General features: G+C 34.0%; 1 protein-coding gene and 1 long non-coding RNA gene across 3 annotated transcripts in view; one reads left to right on the plus strand and one right to left on the minus strand.

The window, feature by feature from the left end:
* LOC118188927 (uncharacterized) overlaps positions 1-21,630 on the minus strand; it is a 187,308-nt gene that overhangs the window by 27,905 nt on the left and 137,773 nt on the right. For both annotated transcript variants that reach the window (XM_085807305.1, XM_085807298.1), the window contains exons 15-17: positions 11,026-11,228; positions 5,344-5,455; positions 1,952-1,995 (exon numbers count right to left, since the gene is read on the minus strand). In XM_085807305.1, the coding sequence (XP_085663431.1) occupies positions 1,952-1,995; positions 5,344-5,455; positions 11,026-11,228 (359 nt within the window). The remainder of the gene's footprint in view (positions 1-1,951; positions 1,996-5,343; positions 5,456-11,025; positions 11,229-21,630) is intronic.
* Positions 1-21,630, plus strand: part of LOC146999560 (uncharacterized) — a 127,462-nt gene that overhangs the window by 4,485 nt on the left and 101,347 nt on the right. The gene's annotated exons all lie outside the window — the stretch shown is intronic.

A 21,630-nucleotide genomic window follows, 5' to 3' on the forward strand; every position in this document is an offset into this window, starting at 1 on the left:
TGCTGATATGTTACTGAATTAAATAAGCAACAGCAATGTTTGTTGACTTTCTATAAATTAATTACTGATTTATTTGCTTACGATATTTTTTATAATTCATTGCCGGTAATCAAAATTAATTTAATGCGTTCTAAAAATATATATGCAATGAAATTTTCTCTAAGACTGATTTATTTGAATTAACTTGGCATTTCTTATGTTGAATCTTCCCTGTACTTTTAGTACAGGGAAGTTAAATCCTTCCTGTTCTGCAGTAATAGGTAACTAAATACTGTAGTAATATAATTACAACATTTCATTGTAATAATCTCTGTTTCTTTCTTCTGGATAGAGTGCTGATTGTCACTGAGAGAATTTTACACTTGTAGTTACACGAGAACGCGCGTTAACTCAGTAACCAGGTTCTTAGATTTAATATATTCTGATTTGTAAATATTAAGGTACTCTGTTTCCAGCACTTTTAGTTATAAAACATACAGCAGAAGTAAATATTTTCATTGTATTTTTTAAATTTTGTTGTGTTTCTTTATATTGCAGCATTTTAAGTTACACTGGGATAAAAAGTTGTTTGGCAGTCTAGTAAGTTTAGCTTAAGTGAAAATAGAATGTAACATTCTAAGATGACCACTCACGGTTTCAAAAGATGTGTTCTTCTGTGTAGATGGCAGTCATAAAGGGATGATGTTCAACATTGGCGTTAATTTTTGCTGTCAGAAATAATGAGAACTTTTAGAAGTAATTATTATTTCCGGTCTTAGGGAAGTAGTCGCCATGGAAAGGTTCATTGTACTTGTACAGTGGGTCTATAAAATTTCGGCTTTAAATTCATAATAAAAAAGATTCAGGAAAATATTATGATATTATATTCGGGAAAATATTATGATATTATATTCGGGAAAATATTATGATTATTTAGTTTTCAATATACATCTCTTCTGACGCTATATATCTATCGGCATGTTCGCAAAAATTCTGGATATGTTCGTAAAAGTAAACTTTTTGAATATTGCTTTATTCCCTTGCTGTGCTTCCAGAAATGATCTCAAAAGATGCTCATTAAGGTGAGATTTCGCTCTAGGGAATGAAAAGTAGCTCGCAGATATCGAATCTGGTGAGTAAGGAAATGACTAAAATAGTTATAGCCTTCCTGGCAATGAATTAAGAGAAGGATAGTTGACTGTGAGAAAAAAAATTTATTACTTCTCAGTGTCAAACCGTTGAATCCATGACAATTATCAACTGTTTAAAATCAAAACTAAACTACCACTGAATTTTTTATACCCTAAGCAGATGATATTCTACAAAAATTAAAGCTGAGATGTGGTGATAGTGACTTTCACTATAGTTTATCTTTGAGAGTTTCCCTTGAATAAGCATAGAAAATTTCCCTCTAAAATTTGTGTATAAGGTTATGCAATGTATAAATAACGAAAAAAAAATTAAATAAATTAACTAAGAAGCTCAATTTCAACTCACGTGGATAAAAACGATCAGGACAATGAAACTTCTAAAACTTGGAATTTGGATATTAGAGTTCTAGACGTTTCAAAAAATGAAATTCTGAGGTAATTCTAAGTGGTACGCGATATGTCGTACAAGTGCATTGTAATGCTAACAACTGAAGCTCAGCATGTTAAGAAATGCATTAATAGTGTTTAGTTTCTGGCGCGGTCTGCAAGCGTCTGTGGTTAGTCATCGCAGCAATCCTCAAGCACCATTGAGAATCTATTCTTAGTTAGCAGGGGCACCTCTTGCATAAAAGAAGAATCTACGTATGTAAAAAAGCCGGCGAGTGATTTCCAGAGGCACTGCTTTTCATTAAAGAAGGAAGACATTTCCGAGATTTATGGATAGTACTCCTGCGGTGGTGATGGCGGTGAAAAGATAGAGGAAGAGTAGGTTGGTTAAGAGAGAGCAAAGGGAGAAGTAGTTGGAGATGAAGGTTCTCTACCTTCTTTTCAAAGTCTCCACTTCCTGCCGCAGTCCATTTTCGACCTGGAAGAAAAAAAGAATTTTCGTTTCTCACAAAAAAACAGCAATTGCAGAGCATTACATCCGCATTCGGTAAAAACCAAGGGTATACATAAAATATATTATATAAAGAAGATTAAGTTAAAAATGGTTTGATTAGGTTATTGGACTATGGCATATAAAGGCTATCTGTGTAAGGGAAGAGATGCCTTCGTGGAGGACTTTCTAAGGGAATTGTCTCGTATTCATGTTACACACATACATCAAAGAAGAGTCCTCCTACTACAAATGGTTACAATAAATAATTTATTTGAAAATTGTATGCATTTAAACAATAGATTGATGTGATGTATCAAATCAAAATTTAATTATTCAAATTTCTTAGCATTTCAGTTTCAAGATCAACTAAGCAATGCATTGTCATTTTCAGAACAGATCGTCATACAGAACATGTAACATGAAACAAGAAATTTGGATAGTTGAAATTTAATTTAATTTATCACAGTCAAATACATGTCAGTTGCATGGTTCACTACAACTTGCTTGTAATAGAATTATTATTATTATTTTTACTTATCTTGTATTGTAGTATCACATTCAAAGAACACCCAAGACAAATTAAATGACGAACAAATTAAAAATGGGATAATGCAGTAAATTTAGATTGTTAAACTAAATCAAAGGATATCGAAGACTTATTAATTGATAGTTCTTGCAGTCAACCCTAAGGTCAACAGCTGGGCAGTAAATTTCAATCGGTTATGAAAATAAAATTAAATCAAAGTGTACTGATATCCGTTAAGATAACTGGTCACCAGTGACCTATTAATTTATGATCACTGGCAATCGATTCAAAGTCACTGGTGTAAGGCTGAGCGATAAATTTCAATATATTATAAAAATAAAATTAAATCAAGGGGCACCGGCAACCGTTAAGGCAGCTGGTCACAGGTGACTTTGACTGTTGCTGGCAATCCACCTAAAGGTCATTTGTGTGGGGCATAGTAGTAAGTTTCAATAGTTTAAAAATATATATATAATTAAATCAAAGGAAGCTGGTGACCGTCGATGTTAGCACCATGGATTGGTTAACATTAGTGCGGGCAGGGCATTATTTTGTGCAGTGGCAATGGTTCGCAGTACCAAGTGGATGACAAACGCATAATAGCGTACCTAATACAACGTAACGTTTAAAAAATTTTGGAAGGACTCTGCTAACAGCATTTCTAAGTAAAAAATATATCCATGGTTAGATTTAAAAGAAAAATACAAAAATTCGGTATTTATTAAATCTTCGTTACATTGATTATCCCTGGTTACCATTTCAGTGACAATGTAGTACGTGGTGCGTGTAACAGAAACACAGAGAACATAATATTATAATATGGTGCTAAAAATAATTTTATTAACTTTAGCAATGATATGATCGTTGATAAAATGTTAACAACATGTTATTAAAAGGTTATATGTATCTTTTTCATATGTATCATACTAGTTTGATGCGTTCTTAAATTTTCAAAATATTTTCAAAGCATTTTTAATACTTCTTATGGATGTTACTGTCTAAAAAAATAAATTCTGTCAATAATAAAATCCTGTCTGTTATGTAAAGTTTACGATGTCAAAAATTCAAATTCTTCTGTTGTTTTTACTCTAAATATGCTTATTCTTCGTTCAAACAATATCTATATACTTTAGTTAGATTTTTAAATCAAGTTCCTATCTAAGACATCGTGAAAACAATTTAAGAAATAAATTTCAAAAACTTCACTATAGTTTACAAACGTCTGGAAACCATTTTATAGAAAGCGTAAAAATATTTAAGCAGTTTAAATCCTCAGCAGCAAAACTGAAACTGTCTCAGCTAATTACTGAGAAATGAATTGAAATGATTTAAAAACAGTGGAATTAGCTGCGTTAAAGTTTATTGCAATTTAAACATAAGGTACTTTTCTTTTTTCCTTATTCAAAATATTGTAAATGTTTGTTTTACTAAGCATTCTGTAAAATGCATTCTCAAATATTCGGGAAGATGCGTGCATAAATGTGTTATTCTTTAATAGCAAAGAATTTGCTAATAGGTTTCACGAAGACAGATCGCTGCAAAACTTTCAAGGGGGGATCAAGCATGTGAACAGCATGAGAAATAAAAACAGATTATGCGATTTAAATTGAAAAATAGATGAGAAGTATAGCATTTCGCTGTCGTCCTTAACATAGAGAACAGAGGTTGCACGCGCCAGCTATCTCTGCAGCGACCGAACTGGCAAATATAACATATTTGCTAGTTACGAGGTTCTTATTTCCTTATGCACGTTCCTGGAAGATAGGATTATAAAAATTGATAAATAAATCACATCGTATTGCTTAATTTCTAAATTAAGCAATACGACGTGACTATTGCTTAATTTAGAAAAATGGCATATAATCCTCATGTTGTGATATAAATACTGGGGACAGAAGGGATGAAGATGATAAATCAGAAGATATGGTTCTAGCGTACATCAACAAGCTCTTTGTAGAGAAGTTGTTTACCCTGTCAAAGCAACAAAAGTCTTTAACAGCAGTTGCTTGAAAATACAGGACAGCACCTAATAAAGTGAAGAAATTGCTACGGCTCTTGAGATAAATGATGCAATGGAACATCAACTGGCACCAATTAGCCAGCTTATTACATCAACTTCCAGAAGAGACATCACATGACACTCACTAGGGCGCATGCGTCGCTCCGCTCTGATTTTTGCGGGCGATTACTAAATATCACTTTCCGCATATTGTTTTGTTCATATGATTGGCCTTCCTTGAAAGTTTCTTGGTGATTGCAAACGAAATATTCGATAGCGTCGTTTGTAAGAAATATGTTGAGCAACTTCGGTTTCTGATGTGAAACAGTACAGCGAAAGAGAAATTAGAAGAGTTTGTTAGCTTTTTTATTTACTCTGAGCTTCAATGTCATAAATGAGACAAATGTAGCCAACAAAATCCATTGACGAAAGTTGTATTTTTAATACGTTGTAATCTTCTAGATTGATTTTTTAATGCTAGATGCGTATCTATACATTCGTGTTATTGTTAAAAAATAAAACAGGCTTCGAATCTTCAAAATTAATTTACTGCATATAATAACTGATACTTACTTTCATTATTCACGGAGAAAGCGAGAAGACAGCCATTACAAACAGTGACTTTGCATAACAGTTTCGCTAGCAAGTTATACAGCAAGCTACTAATTTGAATGCTTCTAATTTCGTACAATTACAGCACGCTAGACACTCCTAAGGTGAAACTGAAGCATTGTTTTCGAGATAATTTGATGTTCGTGCTATCACGATTCAGATATTAAAAAAAAAAAAAAAAAGCTTGCCGCAGTACCTGCACTTGGTCATGTTGGCGGGTGGTAAGTTCTGTTTGTAGTTGATCTCTCTCTCCTTCTGTCCATTTCAGACGAGTTTGCATCTCTTCCACCAGGCGTCGCTGGTCTTCACTGAAAAAATTAAAAAGAAAAGGAATACAATTAATTGCGTCTATTGAATTGGTTTTCAAAATGCTTAAGGAATTGGATTAAATCTTTTATTCATTGCATTTTAGTTTTTTACAGTGGAAAACCAATTACCCGTCAATGTTTTAACCGTCAGTTTCTATTAACCACCACTCCCCGTCCGATAGACAAGGATATCTTATGAAATACAATTGTTTTCCGATAGCATTTAGAATAAGAGATTAAAATACTCTTTTAAAAATACAGTATCGCATATAAAGTAAAATTATACACAAAAAATATTTTCATGAAAAATTAGAGTGAAAATTCGGAACAACGGGTTAAGATGTTCTTTAGGAATAATTTACTGGACATCAGTGACCGACTTAATAAGATCACTAAATACTGGTAGTTCGAATCTTTTGGTGAATGGGCTGCTAACATTAAAATCCTCTTGTTTTCCTTATGTATAGTGTGAAACGAGCTAGTTTCCATGACAAAATACAAAAGGCATTATTCCTCCAAGGGATATATTTATCGTTTATTTTGCTTTGATCAATTAAGTAAGTAAATATAAATAATTTACCTATCAGTTGTTGAAATACCACGTAAGAGTACACGGAACTTAAAATCCTTTTAATGTGCAACAACAAGAAAATAAAACTGAGGTGCAATGAGACCAATCTTAAATTCTAATCCTACTTTTTAACCCACTGATGCGGCGCATATCGTGTAAATTAGTTGAATGGTATATCTGCTAAAGCTTAAATGAACCTAACATGCATCTCGAGTCGATTCTGCGCCAAGTGCATAATATATGACATCAAATGAATATTTAACTAGTTACAATAATGTTGCAAATGTTAACGAAAATGATTCATTTGGCATACTATAAATTAATTTACCTAAAATCATATATATATATATATATCATAAAAATATCTTATGCATCTTTGGTTTAATTAAAATAAAATTAAACCAAAGATGCATAAGATATTTTCTCCCTCCTTTCTGAACGATAATTCGTCACCACCAGGATTTGGCGACTAGGGTCTCATCATCCGCAGTCGTCCTTTAAAAGGGGGAGTATATAACGTATTTTCTCCTCCCTTCCCGCATGTCTTTGTGGTGTAATTGAAAGTATACTCGAGGGATATTTGAGAGATCTAGGGTTCGAGTCTCGGCGAGGGCATTAGACATTTTCTGTGTCTCCCGCTTTAAAGAAATCCTCATACCTCTACAAGTGGCGACCGAACTGAAAGGTGGTAGACGATAGTTCGTCACCACCAGGATTTGGCGACTGGGTCCCTTCATCCCCAGTCGCTCTTTAAAAGGGGGAGTATATAAGGTATTTTATCCCTCCTTTGTGTATACCTTAGTGGTGTAACTGAAAGCATACACGATGCGTATTCGAGAGGTTGAAGATTCGAGTCTCAGAGAAGACGATGTACATTTTTCACCTCTCCTGCTTCAAAAAAAGCCGAACTACTCTACAGATGACTTGATGTTTAATCATAATCTACAAACTGACCACTGGTAATCATTCAACAAGTCCCCAGTATAACACCATGCAGTAAATATAAATACATTATTAAACTATGATTTAAACGAAGTATATGGATTTTCAGTGAACTATGGGTCAATAGTCAATGGTAGCCAACCCATGGGTCGCTAATGCTGGGCAGAGGACTAAGTTTTAACAGATCGCTGAACCATAAAACATCAGTGTGAGTTAAAGCAACCTGTCACTGGTGACATAAAGCTTAGTAGTCACTGGAGTCATCTCATTCCATAGGTCACTGATGTAAAGCAATGCAGTAAATTTAGATAGATTTTAAAAATAAAATTAAATCGGAGGACATTGGGGACCTATGTTTCAGCAGTCACTAGTATGGCTCAGCGCAATGTTTGCTTGAAAGGAACATTTGCCAACTGCGAGTAGGTATATATGCATGACAACGTAGCGTGAGTTTCCACAAATCTAGGAAAAATTTTGCTATGAATGTTTCTAACGCCAGAAGTTTTTCGTGTTTTAATTCTGTAGACATAATTTATCATTATTCTAGTTAATAAAAGTCAGTTTTTTTGAAACTATAAGTTGGATACATGAGAAGTAATTTCTATTTTGTATAGTATAACATAATTTATTGAAAAACTGCTTCCGTCCCAGTTTTGTTCAGAAGAAGTTTTCCAAGAAATGCAGAAGGGTGTATGCCTTAAGCCTAAGCTAGGGTTAGAACAGCGATTTTTCGCCCCATCACTGCAACAGAAATGATTTACGATAGAGATAAATAAGGGGACTATCAATGACACGAAGTATTAACAAGAGAACATCGGAATCAATAAAAGTACAATGCTAGCTATCGTAATCCAAATCTTCGATTTTTCCTCTCCTCTTCCGGGGTTTCTGGTATATTTATTCTTGCCAAATTCTGAATATTTACCTTTCTTTCAGTTTCAGTGCTATGGGAGAATTTATCTGACGTTTCCGTCTTTTTTTCTTGGCTTTATTACGTAATAAAATTACTTATAAGAAAAATAAATCAAACTCTGGACCGAAGTGTGTAATATATTGTGTTAATAGTATTCTTTGATGAAAATTATCAGATATAAATGATGTATATAATTTAAAAATAAAAAAAAAAGGATTTAAATTATTAGGAAGAGTATTTATGCATCTAAGCCGCTCATTGTTTTAAGAAGTCATAATTTAAAAAATAAATTAAAGATCTTATATCCCTTCGAATAGCAATATACTTCAAGCTGGCTATTTGTCGGGCTACGTTAGCTTAATTAGAACTTAATTAAGCTTAATTAGAACTCTAATCTTTCTCGCATTGTCTACCTAGCTAAGTGGCGCACATGCTAAATACGTGGTGACTTAGCGTAACGTAATCCAAAAATTCAAACATTTCGGAAACACTCTCCTAGGTGCTTCGAATTTCAACAATGAAATAAAGATTGAAATTATTAAGCAGTTCATTTATTGCGTTCAAACAGCTCAGCTTTGTGAAGTATGTAGTGAAATAAATGTTAAAGATAATAGCTATCAATAAAAATTAGTATAACAATTGTATATTTAAGCATTTATTCTCCGGCGTGTTGTTATAATTTGAAAGATAAATTGTTTTTGTGTCACATCGAAAAGATAATATTCTTAGAACTTGCTCTCTGCGCTGCCGCATTAAAGATGCATTAAGAACCTTACAACTCACGCAGTTACCAAATAGCATGGACTTCATGGCCTGCGTAAAGATCTTACAGCTCAGAAAACATCTGTGAAGAAACGACGGTACTTAGAGGTAGCAAATTTTGAATAACGTAATCCTCCACCCGAACATGAGCACCTGGAAGCCCGAATTATGAGTTTCGAATTTGTTTTATTATCTATCTCGTGGTTTGTAAAACTTAACGAATTTTTGAATAACAAACTGAATGACTCCAAAGCGAGCAATAGCAACTTGCACGAGGCAAAATTTAAAATAATAATAATAAAAAATATCTTCAGCACACAAGACTGTGTATCGGAAATTCTAAAGCTATGCTATTTTTTAATATTTTTTGATATTGCTGTTGAACTGAATTTTTTTGTGGTTTAAGTGCGAAGAACATGATATTTAATAAATAAAGGTAGCACACAAAACGTTAAAAAACGCCCCTTTGGGCGTAATATAAAATCTGAAGGCTTTCAGATATTCTTTTGATTTTATTTTTAATTCTTAGTTTACATCGCAGGGCAAAAAATTACTAGACTAAGCAGGAACACTCTGATATTTAAAATTTCCCCGAATATGCACTTTTTCGAGAACCTATATTTAAACCCTTTCTGCAGTGCGATGGAAACCATGACCACGAAAAGTAGACAGACAGTCTGCCGGCTAGTCTCTCTTATAATAGGATAACATTTTTGCGTGCATTTGCTATTTTTTATTCGGTATATTGACCCTTTTTGAAAGCGGTACTTCTACACCCTCCTGAAGCCCCTTTTGGACTGCGGTTTGACTGCTTAGATTTGATGCATGGTTAGGAAATACCGCATTGCCCCAAATATGTTTCTCACTTAATAGAGGATTAAATTAAGTGGATCCGATTATTCGGATAATGCAGATTCCACTAATGATATTTATCTGAGGGAAGGTGTACCCTCACGGAGGACTTTATACAAGTGGGTGTTTTTCACGTATGGTGGTAATTTTTAAATTTAGATGAATGAAAATTTATAAGATTGATTCGTATTCAAGTTAAACATGGGGAAATAATGAAATTCCCCATAAAGATAGCCCGTCCTCCGCGATTTGAATCTTGGTCGAACTACTGGTGTTCACTGGCCTTACCGCTCCACTATGAAATTCCCCATAAAGCTAGCCCGTCCTCCGCGATTTGAATCCTGGTCGAACTACTGGTGTTCAGTGGCCTTACCGCTCCACCACTGGTGGGTATGTGTTTAATACAGTGAACCAAAACAAAATTATGCCCGAATTCTGAATTATGACGTAGAAGCAACATTAATGAATACTCCAGAATTTTTAGAGCACTATGCTGTTACGTTACTTAACAATTACGTTATACTATCAGGTTCAATGTTCCGTCTTACTTTCTTTGGGAACATGCACAGACCTGACTCGGAACAGGGAGCTTACTAAAGCTATGTTCAATAAATGTGGGAAGTAGACAAGATACACAGGAAGGGTATACGAAACCCTTTATTTTTCACTCTTTACAATAATTTCCGTACTTCGGAATACAGAGACCAACTACTTGTGGTCTGAACGTAAGAATATAAAAATATTTAACTAAACCCTAACTTAACTTTGGAATAATAAACGTGGAAGATTGGCCGTATATTAACAGGAAGCCGTATGTAGTACAGATAACTGTTAACACTACAATACGTTTAAAATTATCAAGAGGATTAAACCTCTGGCCTGGGAGGCAACCAGCAACCGAGTAAAACTTCTAAGGCAAGCGGCCTGCTTCGACTAACTCCTTCCTCTCTCTCGCTTGGCAAAAAGCCACAACTTAAGTACTTGGCGTTCGCTAGACAAATTTTGCATAAGTTAACGCTTTTAATTCTGGCCGGAAGTAGAAAATAAGAAGTGATAGTAAAGATTTAAAATAAAAATAAACGTTAGTAAAACTTAAGATCCTTACAACACTACCATGCATTTTTCATCTATAAGGCATACCACGTGTTGTTCCTACAGGAGTCATTACGATGTGCAAGCACTCGTGGCATTCATGTCAGGTACCAAGAACCTCGACGGCATCGCACTTTTCGGTTTAATTTCCTTTTAATAATTTATATTTTTAAAACTGTTTCACATTTATAAAATGCCCAATAAATGATCTTATGAGCATAGGCAGCGTTACTGTAATAAATAAAAGATGTTTTTGAAAACATGTATTACTCTACAGAATCATTTGAGTTTATTATGAAACCCTTTTTTTTCCTTTTTTGATTTTACCCCTATCGAAAATCACATAGATATTTCCGTTCCCCGAGTATAAATGTCAACGGTCATAATAACAACACCGGGAAGGTAAATGGGTATTCATCGCAGTATGAGGCTACTTACATTTGAGAGTGCAAGTCTTGTACCATTTGCGCATCGAACTCCGTCTCTGCAAGTTTTTTGACCAGATCTTCTCTGTGAGTCGTGAATTCAGTTCTTAGATGCTGAACCTGAGACCTCAGTGCGTTCACTTCATCAGAGGCTCTGGCAGCTTCGGCTTCCCATCTTAGTCTGCCTTCTTCCGATAGCTGAAGACGCTTTAGTGTCTGAAGAATAAAAATTAGAAATTAGCAAATTATTTCTGAAATTTTCTGTGAGAATATAAGACACTATTACTATAAAAATTTAACAATAAGAGGAGAATTCATATTTTTCCGAAATGTCCAGCCGCGGTTTAGGGTTGCCAAAAAATAGGAGACCTTGTCCAAGTTATCTTCAATGCGAGCACGATTATTCTTAGAATGTAGTTTCTGCAAAGCTACGCAAAATGGTTAACCATTTCATCATTTAGTGGAATTTTCAATTATGATCCCTATTTCCCTCGGCTACGTAAAAGAAATTATCAGGAGCAATTCCTTTTCTAATTACCTAATTATAATTACCTACTGAAATTACAGTCAAATAGCATCGTAATTGTAATTAGATTACATAATAGCAATTACGTCGTAATTGTTGGATTTCAAATGAATGTAGTTTTTATTTTATACGTACTTCAATTTAACTTTACTTACCTTTCAGTAATTTTTTATTTAATGTCGTTTGGTCACTAATAATTATTGTTAATTTAGTTTCTTAGAAGTGGCAACAAAACAATTTATAGAATTAGCAGAAATATATGTTTATGTAGTTAGTTAGGCTTATTGAAGAAGAATAAAATGTTATATACCTGAGTGATGTTTTATTAAATAAATGAAATATTTTAGAATATTTTTAGTAGTCTCTTAAGAGTCCGTGATACACTGGTAGCGTAATAGTTTATTTTGACGCGTAAGCGAATTGTAATTAGATTGTTCAGTAAGTTTGTAATTAAAATAACAGGATAATTGCAATAAGATTGTAACTGTATTCATTACTGTTACATTATTACTATATAACTGTAAATGGATAATACAGTTACTTTGTAATTATAATTGCGGTGTGATTGCAGTTACACTGTAATTTTAATTGTATTTCACAATTACAATGTAATTGTAGTTGCAGTTTAATTGATATCATATTGCAAATGTAATTAGAGGGTAACTTCATAATCTAATTACAGTGTAATTGCAATTACATGCTCCAACTATGCAGCTATATTTTGCCCAACTCTGTACGGCAGCGTACTTCAATTGTTTCGATTTCGGTACTACAGCTGCCCGACAGCAAAACATTAATAGTGGAAACATAAACAAAGTGAATAACATTACAAATGTCATTGAAATAAATTTATGCGGCAGCGAACCGCAGTGGCGATTTTGTTTCAGCCGATCGTATGATTTTTTGTAGTGAAAATGAGACCAGCAAGCTGTATCCCAGCCGATAGATTAAAAGTATTGTGGAAGGTTTCTAGTCACTTAATTCGCCGAAAGATGAGTGTTTACTGGGAAGTATCCTACTAAGTGACGCCTGAGCTGCGAATGTCTATAAGAGTTCTATGCATGTCAAGGTGGCTGTTGTTTTGGATTTTGGTGAGCTCTTTTAATTTGATTTTAAATGTGGTTTTCTGGAACTATTATTGAATAATTTTTAATTTCCTGAATGCGAAAGATTTTAAACTAACTGTTTTTGTACTTTATTTTATACACTGGTAAAATAAATTGAGAGAATTTGCATATTTTATCGAATTGCATGAAAAGAACGGAATTGAAGAAAACGCCACTGTTTCTAGATAAAAATGCAAATCTTGTACGGTAAATACGTAAGCGTACACATGTGTGTAGAGGGAGCCAACAGTAAAATAGGCTTTATAAGCGCGTGGAGGGTAAGACGAATTGAGTCGCTAGCACACTTCGGCGAATTTCTTTGTGTTATCTTGCAGCAATCAGTTAAATTCGCATCGGAACAGTAAAAATGAATAACCACCAACGTTTAGATGATGAAATGAGATGGGGAATTATGGGGAGGCTAGGGGCAGGCCAATCGCAAGTCCAGATATGCAGAGAGTTTAATTTAACGCCCAGCGTCATGTGTAACCTATGGAAATAGTTCCAGGATATTGGATCCATCGAGAGAAAGCCGTGCGAGAGAAGGGCGTCCAAGAGCCACGACGGCCAGAGAAGATCGCTATTTGTCCATTTTAGCGAGGCGTAACAGAGGAGATACAGCTTCTCAGCTCTCTCGGGACCTGTATGCAGCCACAGGAACCCGAGTAACAAGGGTAACTCTTTCCAAAAGACTGAATGAGAGAAGATTGTTTGCCAGAAGACCGGCTGTCTGTGTCCCGCTCACGTCTAAGGACAAAAGAGTCCGATTAGCATGGTGCAGGCAGCATAGTGATTGGAGTACGCAGCAATGGGCGACCGGTTCTGTTCATCGACGAATCCCGTTTTAACCTAAACACCGATTCTCGCTGTACTTTCATATGGAGAGAGCCAGGGACCCGCTACCTATCCTCCAACGTCAACAAAATCAACAATTATGGAGGTGGCAGTGTAATGGTCTGAGAAGGTATCATGTTGGATGGCCGCACACCTCTCCACGTCTTTAACAGAGGCTCTGTGACTAGTGTGAGGTATAGGGATGAGGTCTTGGAGCCCTATGTTCGCCTTTTCCGGGGTGCAGTGGGCCCCGAGTTCACCTGACGATAACGCGAGGCCACACAGAACTCTTCTGGTCGACGAATTTCTCGAGAGTGAGGATATTTGCTGGATGGATTGGCCAGCCAGGTCTCCAGACCTCAACCCTATAGAGCATGTCTAGGATGCTCTAAAGAGGACAATTGCAACTCGCAACCCTCTCCGAGAACCATCCAGGAAGTGAAAACAGTGTTTCTGAATGAGTGGGACCAGTTGCGACAGGCACTGATAAACTGCTTTTCTTATTTCCACTATGGCATCATGCTGCGAGGCCTGTATGACTCTAAGAGGGGACCAAACTCCCTATTAACCCATTTCTTTTGTGTCTTCTGCAACCGCTGTTTCAGACCTTCAGACTCCCATGAGTGTTACACACGAACATGTGTGTCTATTATAACTGTTGAATGTTTATTTTGTTTGTATTATATCGACCTACGTTCACACCAAATGGTATTAAAATCTGTCCAGTAGTTCTGGAGATCGTAGATCAAATATGAAAATTCTCTTTATTTATTTCACGAGTGTAGATAATGATGTATTTTTAGAGTTATATGTGTTTTTCCCACGTTATCTGTTAAACCTAATCAGGCTAATTGTAGTGGCGCATAGATCACTCTCGTGGAGTATTTTATGCTTACGCCAGTCTTGTCTGGGAAAATCAATAGCAGAGTTCTGCAAGTGGCGCAGAACTGTGTTCTGTGTAAGTCAAATTACTAATGCAAGGTTGTACGTTTGAAGTTGAAAAATCCATGTTGAATTAAATATGACGCAACTTTACACTTTCCACTACCATCTTGCCAGAACACTTCGTGAAAAATAAAATAGTATTGATAATAATGAAATTAAAATGTGTACATATGACATTAATGATCCTATTAATGTTAATAAACCTAGCATCCACATGTAATCTTTTCATTGTGTTAAAATTTTTGTAATTAATTATATTTGTATTACGTGGTTGACATCATTAGAGCGTACGTAATTGTTTATTAATTTGTGTCATGATCACAGCTTTTCCATTCTTTATGCAAGCAAGTCAAGAATATTTTTGAACATTTGTGATTAAGGATTATATGTGATAATAATATTATTCTTACAGAAATGATTCGCAGTCATAAACTATTAGATGGGGAAACTATCTTAATTATTAGATGGGGATAAGTACTTCCTTCATGGGATAGTACATCTGGTGACACACCATTTGATTTCGACAGTGATGTGAAGTATTTTTTCCTATTCTTGAGTACTGCCCGAAGAACCGGAAATGACGCTTTTTTAATACACTACGGAATTAAGTTTATGAGCTTGTCGACGACACATATTAATTTGTGCAAAACACATATTAATTTGTCTAGTGTATATGTGTTGTTATATTTAATTCTACATTTTTGTTGTGTGTATTTCTTGTCTTTTGATCTTCATTATTTAAATGTTAAAGATACAAATTAAATTTTTAGAGTAACTTAACTGCAAATTTAAAAAGCATTATATGCTATTGGCTATAGTATTGATTTTATTTGAACATGTGATATAATTTTGTATTGTGTTAATGTAATTTACACTATATAATAACTGTATGCTTTTGTGATGGCAGATAGTGCTATAGAAGCAGTTTAGAGATGTTAATATTATAAAGAGTTTAATAGACCTATCCTCCAACGTCCAGGGACCCGCTACCTATCCTCCAACGTCAACAAAATCAACAATTATGGAGGTGGCAGTGTAATGGTCTGAGAAGGTATCATGTTGGATGGCCGCACACCTCTCCACGTCTTTAACAGAGGCTCTGTGACTAGTGTGAGGTATAGGGATGAGGTCTTGGAGCCCTATGTTCGCCTTTTCCGGGGTGCAGTGGGCCCCGAGTTCACCTGACGATAACGCGAGGCCACACAGAACTCTTCTGGTCGACGAATTTCTCGAGAGTGAGGATATTTGCTGGATGGATTGGCCAGCCAGGTCTCCAGACCTCAACCCTATAGAGCATGTCTAGGATGCTCTAAAGAGGACAATTGCAACTCGCAACCCTCTCCGAGAACCATCCAGGAAGTGAAAACAGTGTTTCTGAATGAGTGGGACCAGTTGCGACAGGCACTGATAAACTGCTTTTCTTATTTCCACTATGGCATCATGCTGCGAGGCCTGTATGACTCTAAGAGGGGACCAAACTCCCTATTAACCCATTTCTTTTGTGTCTTCTGCAACCGCTGTTTCAGACCTTCAGACTCCCATGAGTGTTACACACGAACATGTGTGTCTATTATAACTGTTGAATGTTTATTTTGTTTGTATTATATCGACCTACGTTCACACCAAATGGTATTAAAATCTGTCCAGTAGTTCTGGAGATCGTAGATCAAATATGAAAATTCTCTTTATTTATTTCACGAGTGTAGATAATGATGTATTTTTAGAGTTATATGTGTTTTTCCCACGTTATCTGTTAAACCTAATCAGGCTAATTGTAGTGGCGCATAGATCACTCTCGTGGAGTATTTTATGCTTACGCCAGTCTTGTCTGGGAAAATCAATAGCAGAGTTCTGCAAGTGGCGCAGAACTGTGTTCTGTGTAAGTCAAATTACTAATGCAAGGTTGTACGTTTGAAGTTGAAAAATCCATGTTGAATTAAATATGACGCAACTTTACACTTTCCACTACCATCTTGCCAGAACACTTCGTGAAAAATAAAATAGTATTGATAATAATGAAATTAAAATGTGTACATATGACATTAATGATCCTATTAATGTTAATAAACCTAGCATCCACATGTAATCTTTTCATTGTGTTAAAATTTTTGTAATTAATTATATTTGTATTACGTGGTTGACATCATTAGAGCGTACGTAATTGTTTATTAATTTGTGTCATGATCACAGCTTTTCCATTCTTTATGCAAGCAAGTCAAGAATATTTTTGAACATTTGTGATTAAGGATTATATGTGATAATAATATTATTCTTACAGAAATGATTCGCAGTCATAAACTATTAGATGGGGAAACTATCTTAATTATTAGATGGGGATAAGTACTTCCTTCATGGGATAGTACATCTGGTGACACACCATTTGATTTCGACAGTGATGTGAAGTATTTTTTCCTATTCTTGAGTACTGCCCGAAGAACCGGAAATGACGCTTTTTTAATACACTACGGAATTAAGTTTATGAGCTTGTCGACGACACATATTAATTTGTGCAAAACACATATTAATTTGTCTAGTGTATATGTGTTGTTATATTTAATTCTACATTTTTGTTGTGTGTATTTCTTGTCTTTTGATCTTCATTATTTAAATGTTAAAGATACAAATTAAATTTTTAGAGTAACTTAACTGCAAATTTAAAAAGCATTATATGCTATTGGCTATAGTATTGATTTTATTTGAACATGTGATATAATTTTGTATTGTGTTAATGTAATTTACACTATATAATAACTGTATGCTTTTGTGATGGCAGATAGTGCTATAGAAGCAGTTTAGAGATGTTAATATTATAAAGAGTTTAATAGGTAAAGAGAATGTGATAGATGAGAATAATGTGAAGCCAGGGGCTAGTAGTCATGAAGTTTCGCATGAAAAGGGGGGAGATTAATAATGACTTGGACTCCGTCACAAATGTTGGGGATATGATAATCGCTTTTGTTTGGTAAATTTAAATTATAGTTGATAAATTAAAAAGAAAGGAAGCCTCAAAGGCTTCCTTTCTTTTTAATTTATCAACTATAATTTAAATATAAAGTCATATATATATAGCTCAAAGTTATATATCTGACTTGGTAACTAACCAAATCTACAGGTGATCGAAGCTGATATTTGTCGGAAAAAAGATATATATGTCGGACAATTGCGAATAGGTATATCTAAAATGAAGAAAACTCTTTGTGAATCAAATAAAACTCTTTGTGAATCAAATATGAAGACAGACCGTGTAAAATGTGAATGTGAAGTTAATGTAATGCATACCATTGAAACGATGCGATAGGAGCTCTCTGAATTTAAGGATTGTTTTGCTGGGACTTAAGAGATGCTAACGATGGAGATATATATGAAGATGCGGTAAACAATGCCAAATATGGAAGTAATGAAATTATAATCAATCCACTTGACAAAAAATTGGGCTTGAGATGGAAGTGATACCTCTTAAATTACACAAGAGAAAGAATTATAGAAATGTACTGGAACTGAGTCAAGATTGGAAGTTTTTCGTTCTGAGAGGAAAATCAACAAAGAAGAAAAATTATAAATGTATAAAATATTATAAAAACTAGGAGGCGAAGGTTTATAGATCCTAAAATTAACATTTAGGGTAGTGGTCTCAAACTGGCCGTCAAAGAAGCAATTTTACACTGCACTTGAATATATTTTCAGTATACGTTTGCTGTAAATACGGTTCCTTCAGTTTCAGAGATATATGTCTGAGTTGTTATATCTACCGTTCCAAATTATTAACAACGTTCCAAATTATTTTAGCATTACAGCAATTCCAAGGTCGTTAGTCTGCTTCTATTACGCACTTCAAGTATGCGCACGCAAGAAATTTATCTGCACTTTTGCTTTCTTAATCGGGTAGTTCGTCAAACGAAAACTCAAAATTATTGTCCTAGAATCAGGTTCCTTACATCACGTATTTTGTGAATAAAGAAAAAGGTTTTAATAATTGCAACTAGATAATATCATATAAAAAATTTACGTTTTGTGTGTTACCTTTATTTATTAAGTATCATGTTCTTCGGACTTAAATCATAAAAGTCAGTTCAACAGCAATATCGCAAAATAATTTTAAAATGAGTATATTTTGAATTTCCGATACACAGTCTCGCGCGCTGGAGATAAAAATGTTTTTTTTTTTCCGTACACTGTTGCCATTGCTCGCCTTGAAATCGTTGAGTTTGTTAATCAAAAATTCGTTAAGTGTTACAAAATAAGAAATCGATAATAAAAAAAAAAAAAAATTCAGATTCCAAACTCAACCTTCCAGACGCCCATATTCAATGAAATATTACGTTATTTAAAAATGGATGGCTCTAGGTACCGCTGTTTTATCACAATGCGAGAAACACACATACATTTATGTAGATTTTTCATTATTTAATTTCTTTAAATATAACACAGGGGGATAATATTTGGTGGCAACAATTTGAAAAGTGAACCAACGCAAAATGCCAAAACGAAATTAATAAGTCTTTCTGAGCAAATTGTCCCTTTGAACTAAAAATTGCTAATCATTATTATTATATTGAAATTTTGAATACATAATGCTGTTGTTTTCTAACATTACATTACAGTAAAACTTTGTTTTATGAAAATGAAAGATTAACATTTATATGATTTTAAATATTCGAATTTTGACGGGAGAAATTCGGTTTAAAAATTAAAGAATTCTAAGATTTTATTTAGAGAGGGTTATTAACATGCTTAATATATTTTTGCATTATTGTTAAAATACATTTGAATTATTTTAACAATGAGGTTATTGTTTCAAAATTTGAATTCTAAGAATTTTCTAATTATTTTAAGAACAAAGTGAATATAAACTTTGAAAGCTCTCATCGTACAATTTTTTCACATATAATTATTATTTTTATAATGGAGTGAAATTTAATATTTTTTTATAAAATGAAATGTTTTAGCGCTGCTCAAAAAAATCTTTAAACCAGGAACAGAGGTACAGAACAAACACACCAGTTAGTTCAAGTGGATTTGCCCATAAGATGGATATGTTAGTATTTAGGGGTGTATGCGGTATTATATTAGAATGTGGGGGTCTTTAAATTTTATACAAAATAAGTAAATTAGAAATGTATTAAAAATAATAGAAAGCATAATGTTAATAAAACAATTTCAAATGATGTTAAATGAAACGAAAGTTAGTTTATAAAATCCTGAGTTCGTTTTAATCATGTACAATAGTTAAAGGATGTATTCAAAATTTTTAAAAGACACAAATATCATTATGAAGATTTCAAACCTTAAACTTTGTGGCATTTTACTCCACACTCCACATTTGATTATTTCTCTCAATCTGGCTTTTCATTCATCTAAAAGTTTCTTTTAATTATTACTGGTATGGTATTGTTAAATTCCGTTCACTAAATTTTAAAGGCAAGTATTTTTTTAAGTATATTTGTGAAGTAGTTTTTGCTATTCTTGAGTACTGCCCGAAGAACCGGAAATGACGCTTTTTTAATACACTACGGAATTAAGTTTATGAGCTTGTCGACGACACATATTAATTTGTGCAAAACACATATTAATTTGTCTAGTGTATATGTGTTGTTATATTTAATTCTACATTTTTGTTGTGTGTATTTCTTGTCTTTTGATCTTCTTTATTTAAATGTTAAAGATACAAATTAAATTTTTAGAGTAACTTAACTGCAAATTTAAAAAACATATGGTATTGGCTATAGTATTGATTTTATTTGAACATATGATATAATTTTGTATTGTGTTAATGTAATTTACACTATATAATAACTGTATGCTTTTGTGATGGCAGATAGTGCTATAGAAGCAGTTTAGAGATGTTAATATTATAAAGAGTTTAATAGGTAAAGAGAATGTGATAGATGAGAATAATGTGAAGCCAGGGGCTAGTAGTCATGAAGTTTCGCATGAAAAGGGGGGAGATTAATAATGACTTGGACTCCCTCACAAATTTTGGGGATATGATAATCGCTCTTGTTTGGTAAATTTAAATTATAGTTGATAAATTAAAAAGAAAGGAAGCCTCAAAGGCTAAAGTTATATATCTGACTTGGTAACTAACCAAATCTACAGGTGATCGAAGCTGATATTTGTCGGAAAAAAGATATATATTTCGGACAATTGCGAATAGGTATATCTAAAATGAAGAAAACTCTTTGTGAATCAAATATGAAGACAGACCGTGTAAAATGTGAATGTGAAGTTAATGTAATGCATACCATTGAAACGATGCGATAGGAGCTCTCTGAATTTAAGGATTTTTTGCTGGGACTTAAGAGATGCTAACGATGGAGATATATATAAAGATGCGGTAAACAATGCCAAATATGGAAGTAATGAAATTATAATCAATCCACTTGACAAAAAATTGGGCTTGAGATGGAAGTGATACCTCTTAAATTATATAAGAGAAAGAATTATAGAGATGTACTGGAACTGAGTCAAGATTGGAAGTTTATCGTTTTCAGAGAAAAATCAACAAAGAAGAAAAATTATAAATGTATAAAATATTATAAAAACTAGGAGGCGAAGGTTTATAGTTCCTAAAATTAACATTTAGGGTAGTGGTCTCAAACTGGCCGTCAAAGAAGCAATTTTACACTGCACTTGAATATATTTTCAGTATTCGTTTGCTGTAAATACGGTTCCTGCAGTTTCAGAGATATAGAGATATAAGTCTGAGTTGTTATATCTACGAAAATAAATGTAGTTCAGCCTCTATGTAAGTTATTTATAAAAAAGCTAAATCATGCTGACTGATCAGAGTTTATGGCATCAACGAAAAATAATAATAGCATCTCTTTAGTGCGAGATTAAATCGAGACAGGTAAAAGGCAGGAATGAATACACTGGGCTTTGCCACAGTTAAGCGTCTCTATACTAAGCCATGTGATTGTGGTAAAGTTGGATAACTTCCCAGGTAGGTACAATCAGTAAATTTAGTTCGTCTGTCGCAATTGACGGCGCTTCAGTGTCTGGCATTTCCGGTTATTTCCCCCTTCGTTGTGTTGGTACTTCTGGCTTATGAGTCAATCACAAAGTATATACATATTCGCTCTTATTTTATTAAATAAAAATTAGACCCGTCAGCTGTTTCCAAATCGTACATTCGGCCCTTTTACAATTTGAGTTTGAGACCACTGATTTACAGTATATACTTGGAGAATGACATTATTGTTCCGGC

This window comes from Stegodyphus dumicola, chromosome 1 (genome assembly GCF_044657685.1).
Source record: "Stegodyphus dumicola isolate Sdum_Otavi_A_Nest chromosome 1, ASM4465768v1".
NCBI classification, from domain to species: Eukaryota; Metazoa; Arthropoda; class Arachnida; order Araneae; family Eresidae; genus Stegodyphus; species Stegodyphus dumicola.